This window comes from Eurytemora carolleeae, unplaced genomic scaffold, assembly GCF_000591075.1.
Source record: "Eurytemora carolleeae unplaced genomic scaffold, Eaff_2.0 scaffold2070, whole genome shotgun sequence".
Classification (NCBI taxonomy): Eukaryota; Metazoa; Arthropoda; class Copepoda; order Calanoida; family Temoridae; genus Eurytemora; species Eurytemora carolleeae.
In genome coordinates this window covers 22,737-32,822 of record NW_019398036.1, presented here as the reverse complement: position 1 = coordinate 32,822, position 10,086 = coordinate 22,737, and the positions used below count along the sequence as shown (strand labels likewise).

The 10,086-nt window shown below is 28.3% G+C and overlaps 1 protein-coding gene across 3 annotated transcripts; it reads left to right on the top strand.

Annotated features, from left to right (window-relative positions):
• The first annotated feature begins 810 nt into the window (after nt 1–810).
• LOC111716675 (excitatory amino acid transporter 3) lies at nt 811–7,728 on the top strand. 3 transcript variants are annotated; one of them, XR_002768564.1, is made up of 15 exons: nt 811–897; nt 1,144–1,222; nt 1,624–1,711; nt 2,183–2,249; nt 2,407–2,440; nt 2,546–2,620; nt 3,553–3,622; nt 3,913–3,967; nt 4,389–4,511; nt 4,746–4,857; nt 5,628–5,687; nt 5,932–6,026; nt 6,515–6,608; nt 6,853–7,086; nt 7,300–7,728. XR_002768564.1 is itself a non-coding variant. In XM_023492156.1 (14 exons), exons 1-14 carry the CDS (start codon nt 884–886, stop codon nt 6,904–6,906), a joined length of 1,020 nt encoding a protein of 339 aa, XP_023347924.1. In that variant the 5' UTR covers nt 811–883; the 3' UTR covers nt 6,907–7,728. The 3 variants fall into 3 exon arrangements, 1 of the variants encoding a protein (XP_023347924.1); XR_002768563.1 differs by having other exon boundaries at nt 7,269–7,728; XM_023492156.1 differs by having other exon boundaries at nt 6,853–7,728.
• Nucleotides 7,729–10,086: the final 2,358 nt, after the last annotated feature.

Genomic DNA, 10,086 nt, shown 5'->3' with positions numbered 1-10,086 from the left:
CTGAAAATATTTATAACTATAGCCTGAAAATATTTATAACTAACCTGAAAATATTAGATAAGTAGTTAACTGTAAATCTGATTTAACTGTTTGGAGAAAATTTATTTAGTTTTTATTTCAGAATTTAGAATTTCTATAATTTTTCTATGAATCTGTGAAATGATGTAGATTCCTTTATTTTTTTAAATTCCCAATTCCCCCTTACGTAAATCTATGTGATGTGCATCCGGAACTTTTTGGAGAAGGAAACAAAGGAATTGAGTCTTCGGAACAAATTCAAATATTTAAACCTCAATGTCTTTAGAACCCGATGTTGCAAACCTTTGATATTTCAAACTCAGATTATTTGATCTAACAGAATTCATAGTTTGAAATAACTTAGGTCTACAACATTTGGTTCCAAAGATATAGTAATTAGAAAATCAGAGTTTGTGGCAAAGACTCAATTCCTTTAAATTTAGTTATTACATTTCCGGAGAATACTATAGGGAAACTTAGTCTTTTTGGATGAATTTTCGCAACTTTTTCGCTAAGATTTTGCATTTGTTTTTAAAATTTTTTTATTTTTGGCGAAATTTTCGCATTTTTCCCCATTATTTTTTCGCTTAATTTCGCGAAACAGATGGAAGCGAAATTTTGCGAAAAAAAACGAAACTTTTTGCATTTTTAGGGAGCGAACAAAATACGAAAATGAAGCGAAATGGTCGCGATAAAATAAATTTTCCCGAAATTTACGCGAAACGATTTTTACTTTTCGCTGGAAACCCTACAACGTACACAGTGAAATAAAATATGATGCTAAAAATACCCAATTTGCGAATAATCATTATTTTATTAGGAAGGTGAGAAGGTTCAGCGGAATGTAACAACTGCGGATACTTTAATGGACCTAATAAGGTTGGAAAACGAAAACAAATTATTTTTCATAAAAAAATCTCTCTTTGACTCTTCCGAAATTGTTGAAAATATCTTATAAGAATAGTTGCGAAAATTCCTTTTGTAGACAATTATGAAATTTTTTTACAATCTTTATCTATTAACATCCTTTCCTGTAACCGTAATTTGCATTTTAATATACATAATTTGTACATCAAAATAAAGCTTTTATTCATTTTTTCATGATCTTAACTTTGCTATTTTTAGAAATTGTTTTCCTCCCAATATAATCCAAGCTAACCTGCAACAATATCAGACATCTATTATATATCCAGGGGAAGAATTTGTAAGTATAGCTATTTCATTCTATTTTTTATTCAATTCATCAATTGAGTCTTTGCCACAAACTCAAAGTTTCTAATCCATATATCTTTGCAACCTGGTGGTGTAACTTTTGATATTTAAAACTTATATTATTTGATTTGGCAGAATGTATTGATTGAAATATCTAAGGTCTCCGATGGGCATAAGGTTACAATGAAATAAGGTTTAGCAAATCTGAGTTTGTAACCAAGACTCAATTCCTTTATTACCTGATAATCTGAATATTGAATTTGACCTTATTCCCTGAAAAATACTTTAATAAATACAATAATTGATATAATAGATTGTACAGCTTTAAGAAAACCTGGAATGTATTTTTGGCTTTTTATTTATGTATTCTATATTTATTTTTCATAAATCTAGAATAATATAACTGGAGAGGATCCTGATGATAAAAACACGTGGAAAGTTACAAGCAACTGGACAAATTCTACAAATATTCTAGGACTCGGTAAGTTTATACTTTTTATTTTCTTGTAACAAACTCTGCTTTTCTAATCCATATTTCTTTCGTAGACCTTTATTTCAAACTATGAATACTGTCAGATCTAAGTTTAACATATCAAAGGTTTGCACAATCAGGTTGCAAAGATATTGCGATTGGCAAATTTGAGTTTGTGGAAAGAACTCAAAAGATGAGATTTGTCTGGGTTAGTAATTACACAACTATAGGCAGCGCCAGGGGGGGGGGAATAATTAGTTGATTTAAAACATATTTTTATTATCAATTAATATTATAATTATTTTATACTAGAAATCTATTCTCTACAATTTAGAAAGAAAAAAATGTCTTTTATATGTGAACATATTTTATTTATAATCAATAAACTAAATAAGATTATGTATAACCGGCCCATATATTTATTATTATTGTCATTATCATTATTATATATTACTCGTAACCATGTTTTTTCTATTTTAGTTGTTTTCTCAATTGTGACAGGGATAGCTATATCATTATCAGAAGAGGAGGGGATACCGTTGCTGAGGTAGAAAAAGTATTTAAAATACTCAGTAAAGATGCAATTTCTAACTGTTTAAAGGAAAAAATTGTTAATGATATCTCTAAATGTTCAGTCCAAAAGAATAAACTTAATATAAACTTAATATTTGGTTAGATTCCTAAACTAATATTTTTATATCTAGGTTTGTGGAGAGTGTTAGTGTTGTCATGATGAAGGAAATTGTTCACAAATTATCTTATTTTTCTTGTTGTTCAGATTTTAAAGTTATTTCTTGAACTCCATGGTGTACTTATTAACCTTTGTGAATCATTGGTTTCCAGGTTACAACGTGGATAATCCATCTAGCACCAATAGGAGTTCTTTTCCTTATAGCCAGTCAGATACTGGAGATGGATGTAATTATTGATATATTTAATGATTTATTCATCCTTCACCATTTATCCATTCATTTTCACTTATATTATGATTTATTCATCCTTCATCATTTATCCATTCATTTTCATTTATATTTTGATTTATTTATCCTTTATTATTTATCCATACGTTACCATTTATATTATGATTTATTCATCCTTCATTCTTCATCTATTCATTACCATTTATATATTAATTCTTTTTTATTCATTCTTTCCTTCATTTTTATTTATATTTTGATTTATTTATCCTTCATCATTTACCCATTCATTTTCATTTATATTATGATTTATTCATCCTTCATCATTTATCCATTCATTTTTATTTATATTATGATTTATTTATCCTTCATCATTCATCCATTCGTTTTAATTTATATTATGATTTATTTATCCTTCATCATTCATCAATTCATTTTCATTTATTTGTTCATCCTTCATTATTTATATATTCATTTTCATTTATATTATGACTTGTTCATTCTCCATCATTTATTTATTTATTTTCATTTATATTATTTGTCCTTCGTCATTCATTCACCCTCCTATATAGGATTAGTCATCCATCCTTCATTTTCATTTATATTATGATTTATCCATTATTATTAATTGTTCAAACTCACTCTTCTCTCTCATTCGATATAACTTTAATATAATTTTTCTAGAACTTTTTTAATCTTTTTTTGTTCCATATACCTACATTTATTTATCAATTGTGTTAATATTCATCCTCATAAATTGAAATTTTCCTTTATTTTGATATTTTTTCTTAAAAATCGTTTGATCATTGATTCATTTCAATATTGATCCCTTACCCCCCATTTATTTAATTATTTTAGTTCATCATATTCATACTTCAAATTATCTTGATTTTTCTTTTCTAAATCTCATTTATTTATCCCTTTCATGTTTAGAATATTGCTGAAGAGTTTGGTAAGCTTGGCTGGTATTTTGGAACTGTCATGCTAGGATTATGTATTCACGGTACAAATAATAGATAAACTAGAGATGTTGTTTTTATGCATGATAACTAAGTTCAAATCTACAAAGGTTAACCCATAACTTCGAATATAACGAAAGAATTAGTAATTGCAAAAAAAATAGTTAATGAAATATGCGAGAACAGTTTTAAAGAGTTCCATATTGTTATTCAATTAAAAAACTTGTTTGTTCTTTTTAATGAACACAATGCATCACTTGTCTACTTTAAACTTAAGTCATTTTGAATTTGTTGGTTATTAATATTTTAATTAATAATTGTTTGTATTTTCTAGCATTCATCACACTACCTCTCATCTATATAATATGCACTCGATCCCTACCATTCAGGTTAATTTAATCAAAAATGTAACAAATGCATGATTTTTTAATTATTTCATATTTTAAACGCTTTTTCATTTTTAACAAGTTTAAAACTACCTAAATATATTTATTACTTTTCTTAGGGTGTATAATTATTTGTATAAATGTAACCGCATCCTATCATATTTGTTAATCATGAAAAAGCAGCACTTTATTTTAGTCTTTTCTTTCTTTTCCTTTTTTGGAAATTTCATTTTTAACTGATATTGCAAGGAATTATAAATAATATAGATATTTTTTTATTCTATATCATATTATACTATATTATCTTATATTATACTATGTTATGTTATGTAATAAATCGGCGTTTTCCTGTTCAGTTTATTTTAAAAGGCTCATATTGTCTTGTTCATTTGAAAACAATCAATTCGTTTTGCCAAATGTTTAGATTCCTGGCAAATATGGCAAATGTTTATGTGACGGCGTTTGGCACAGCTTCTAGCTCAGCTACTCTGCCAGTCACCATGAACGCACTTGAGGACAAGAATGGGGTTGACCCGCGTATTAGTAGGTATTAAAGATGTGACAAGAAAACTGTGAAATGATAGTTGTCTTATTTTCTATTTTTTAACTAAAAATGTCTTAATTTGTAATTGTTAATTTTCAATATTACACTAATTACATTAATAATACATGCTTACAAATGTTAAGTGCAGGTTCTTAAAAATGATATATATAGAAATATTTAACGTAGTAAAAACTTTAAGTAATGTTTATTTTTATCTTAATATTTTAATATTTTCAGATTTGTATTGCCTATTGGTGCAACTATCAACATGGACGGGACTGCTCTTTATGAAGCTGTTGCGGCAATTTTTATTGCGCAGATGAACGGTATCTTTCCCAGCATAGGCCAGGTACTGCCTGTTATAGTCATTTATTGGAGTTTTTAGAATTTCCCTTTAATAGTTGTTAATCTTATTTTGATTTATGTTAACCATACTCCATCAAGACCAAAGACCATCTTTAGGTTTATTTAACTTAAAACGATTAGTTATCCTTCCTTTAACTTTTTCTAACTTTTTTTCATGAAACTAATGAATTTGAAAAATTATAATAAGGGAATCTAAACTACAAGACGTTTGTCAGGGTGGTGTTCAATAAATTTATTTAATTTCATGACAAATTCAATAAAAATAATATAATTACCTATTTATAATGATATTATTTTGGTTCGCAGTGTTAAACAGAAATTTTCTCTTTATCGAGAAGGTTCAATTTAGATTTAATTTTGTCCCGAGGTTTAGCGAGGGACAAAGTATTATCTAAAATAGTTTCATAAAATTATTTCCGTCAAATTTTAACATTGCATTGTAGCTGTCGTTAGAGTGAATCAGGGCGTTCATCAAATGTTTTTTTGGTTTGTTTTGTTATTGATACTTTCTTAAAAGCCCATTGCGAGTAAAAAAAAAATTCAAACATTTTTATTAAACTAATCAAATAAAATATTCAAAAGAAGTCATTAAACAGATATTAAAATAAAAAATGTCTTAACACTTATAAGTGATAGAAACAGTTAAGACCTATATAGAAAACATCTTTTCATCAATCAATCAATCAAAATGTTTAAACTCTGAAATAAGATAAAGTAAAATTAAGTCCCTGTGGGTATAATATTTATATTTAGATAATTGCAATCTCTATAACAGCAACCTGTGCTAGTATTGGTGCTGCAGGAATACCCCAGGTAATTTAGAAGCAGTTTTCCCTACAGTTTCCGATTTTTCGATTTTTATTGGTTGATTAAAAAAATATCTTTAAATGCTATTCTTTAAATTTGATCGACAACAAGCCTTTGCCTTCAATGTTTTTGATAAGGCGTAACATGAAGAAGAAGAAGAAGAATACAATCTGCTAAAATTCCATAAGTCCAGTTAGTCCAAACCAAATAAAAAGAGAAATAATCATTTTAGTATTGCTGTTTAATTCAGGCTGGATTGGTAACCATGGTTATGGTTCTGGATACAGTTGGTCTTCCATCTGAATCCATATCCATAATTCTATCCCTTGATTGGTTGCTGGATAGGTAATACCATTTAATTTTTAAGCTTGATTTTTAAATTTCTATAAAAGTTTTAAGCTTGATTTTTAAATTTCTATTTAATTTCTAAGTTTATTAATGATATTTTTTACGCTTTTCATTAAATAATTGTTCAAAAACGTTTCTTCTGCGTAACCATTCCCTCGGGTGAGATTTTACAAACGAATTATACTCTCTTACTTAGAAATAATGCGGTGTAAAAACATCTTATTTGTATCAAATGAATCCTAAAATGTTTCTCTCGCTCTCGGTTCAACTACATTTGCTAGCCGGAATCTCCCTTTCAACCATTTTTTACAGCGGGGTAACCCTGTTTGGTCGGCCCTTAAGATGCTTCTTAGAAAAGCCATAGCATATAGGAACTTGCAGCATTTTTAAGGGTTTAATAGTTTTCCCCATTTTCTTCCTAATTTGAAAATTTGTGAACTCCTAGTCCTACATTATTTATATAAATTTTATATTATTTTCTCCAGGTTTCGCACGGCTATAAATGTACTTGGAGACACTATAGGAGCTGGCATTGTTGCACATCTCAGTAAAAAGGAACTTGAAGAAATGACACTGAAGGTATAAACTATACAGGATGAGACTTAATTTACTCAGTCTCTTTTCTGAAATTTGATGGTTTCCTGCAGCATTAAACTGGTTTCTTTGATCACCAACTCATTTGATTTACGACCAAAGAATATATTTAGTGCTCTACAGTCTGTAAAAGAAGATAAATAACTGGGAAAAGTTAATATAGAATAATATAGATAAAACATAAAATCAAAATAATATTGCTTTTTAATACTTTTGAAAAATAATTTAGGAATTGAAAATTGAAGAGGAAAAGGCGTTGGAAGAAGAAAATGACAAACTATAAACATGAAGAAACTTATTTTTTGTTTAGCATTCACAAAAATTCCAGAAAATCGAAAATTGATGTCGTCTGCTTTGCGTAATGCATGTCTGTATATGAATACTTTGTTATATGAAAAAGCAAAAAAAATGCAATTTCTTTATGACCAAAAACTTTTAAAGAACTTGAGCTCTGATGAAATTTGTACAATTTATTTAAATTTTAGTTAGAAAGTAAAATCAATTTTTTCGGATTTAAATTTTTTAATGCAATTTTTTAAAAAAGATTTTTTTATAGCAAGCTGCCAAGCATATATAAAGTGTTAGACAGAGGGAAGTCTAAGAATAAAACAATATTATTATTGATATAAATTGTACAAAATTAAGAAACTGAGTCTGATTGAAATCAAATCTCAAGTTCTATCATTTATTTGTCATACTTCTAATCATACAATACGAATTTAATATCTATGATTTTCTATTTTGTCTCAAAATTTGTATGTTCAGAATTTTATGAAATATATGTATGTACTCATTAAAAATTAAATTTAGCAAGTGTATTAAAGGATATGGATCAACGATGTAATTATTGTGTTTCATCCTCACCAGTGTATACCAGTATATTTAAAAAGAAAGACTCAAATTTCAAATTTTTCATTAAATGTTTCCTGCATTTTAACAGCTTTTACACCCCTATCTAACCCGAACCGAAAACCTTTAAATACTAAAGCCTGTATATAGATATATGTATTATCAGGTTGTGAACCGAACAAAAGGAATAACACTCGAAAGAGGGAAAATAAGGCGAGTTGGCAAGGAAAACACTCTTTCCAACCACACACAGATAGATGAGAACTTCTTGAAAATGTATATTTCAGTAACGAGGTTTCCTACAAAATACAAATTGTTATTGACGTACATGCATATAAATAATAATTGTTAATAAAGATTAAACAGTTGAAGGTTTTTTTATTATCAATAAATGAGTATTGGAATTCTAGGTTTTGTAGGTTTAGTAGGATTGGAGGTTTTAGGTTTAGTAGGTTTAGCAGGATTGGGGATCATATTTTTTGCTGTTGTAAATCAATAAATAACGGGTTTAAAGGCATTGTTGTGAATTGATTAATAAAAGGTACTGTTGTGAATGGAACTTACAATCTAGAAAACTGTGTTGGGTCAAAAGTTGTTTGTACTGAAGTCTAAAGCAAATTTAATTCTTCTGAAAATAAATATTCGTCTGATTAAGTAAGTTCACTATTTGATTGCAAATGATTCACTGAAATTATGTTTAAATGGGTTCTTTTAATGCACTTAAAGTTTTATTAGCTCCATGCGGCTGTTGTTTACGTTTATGCAAATCCTTGGCAAGGTTTGGTTTGGTGAGTGGACGAAGTATATTCAACGGAGGTACAGTTTGTCGGAGACGACCTTTACAACAGGGGAAATTTGAGGGATATGGTTCACACAGGTATATTTATGTAAAAATTCGTATACTCAACTTTTTGGTAAAGAACTTACCTATAGATAAATATTTTTACGCATAAATCAAACCAAACGTTTTTTTTAAATGCGTAGGTTTCCCAGAAACGTATTTTTACGAATAATTATGTATTGACTAAACTTTTAGTCCTCAATAAATTACTGACTAAACTCTTCGAATAACATTTATACTTTATCAAAATCTCTCTAATCTAAAACTCTAGAACTCTGTCTTAACCTATCAAAAACCCTAACATTTCTGAGTGAAGAGAAAAAAATACCTTTAAAATATATATTGATGATCTGGTAGTATGGCAAATATAGGATATACTGAGTTGCAAACAGAGTGTTGCAAACCCTTTTATACCCAAGCGAGCCTTAGCCTAGCCGAGCAAGCTTGTGTATAAAAGAAGTTTTTGCAGCATTCTTTTTACAAGTAAATTTTCTAAGTTTTTAGGTTTATATTTTACGTATTTTATCGGGTTTTTCTTTACTTAAAATGTTGTATTTTTTTGATTAAGTTTAAAAGTTTGATGCCAACCTTTATAATACGTATATTTTCGTAAATTTCATACCAAGTATAGTAATATATTCACGAAACCTCAGCTACATAAAAATGCGTTTTTAAGTTAGCATTTTAAAATATATTTTATGATATTTTAGGAATACAATGTTTTAAAATTTCGATTGTTTTGGAGTAAATTGATTTTTTTATTGGAATCAATGTCAGTAAATTCCATAGATAAATAAATAAACAGATAGCTTATGTACGCAAAATCACGAAGAATTGTACAGTCCGCGAACTTATACTTCTAGGGGTCAAAGTGTACTTCAATGATAAGCGGGGTGGTTTAAAGTTTTAATGGATTTCATAATACAGTGTAAAATCTGGGAATGGAACTATTTGAACAACAATATTTCACTGAGCAATATATCATATTGACGAGAACTGACGAAGGACATGAGAAGGACTAAACTAACTTAAATTTCATTCTACAGAACTCATGTACGCCACAAGTACTCAATGACATAAGAACAGCCAATGTTCACAACCGACCTAGGTAATCTATATAATAGGAATATCTTAAAACATCTCTGTACATTTATATCTTTCAAGATGAAAAATGTCGTCTTATGCGCAATCTATCTTTATCTATGGTAAATTCTCGATTCTTGATAAATAGAAGTTATACACTTGATCAGTGTATGCTGAATGTTGATTTAGATGGATACAGATGAACGAAAGATGATGGTGTGAATAATTTGTGTAGACGAGTATTGAATTGAATTGAATGTGCATGCGTAATCATATTCATGACCTTCTTAACTTTTTGGTTTTAGAGCTTGAATATGCCTTAAAAATACATATTTTTACGCATAAGAAAACCATAAAAATCTCTGATTAATTGGATATTTTAGGATTTTTCCTTACGCATTTTTACGTTTTTCATAAACGTACTTTTACGGATACAAAATACGTATTTTTACCAAGGAAATGGTTACGAAAATACGTATGTCAAACGTATGGAAAATACGCATTTTTATTCCAAACCTAAAAATACGTATATATACGAATGTTATACGTATTTTTAGGTTTCCGAGGCCGAATTTAAAGAATTTAAGCCGAGGTTTTAATTTAAGCCGGCGCTCAAATATGGTTGGTTCCACTTAAAATTGTATTCAATTTTTCAATATTTAAGCCAGCGCTCAATTGAACCCAGTTTTA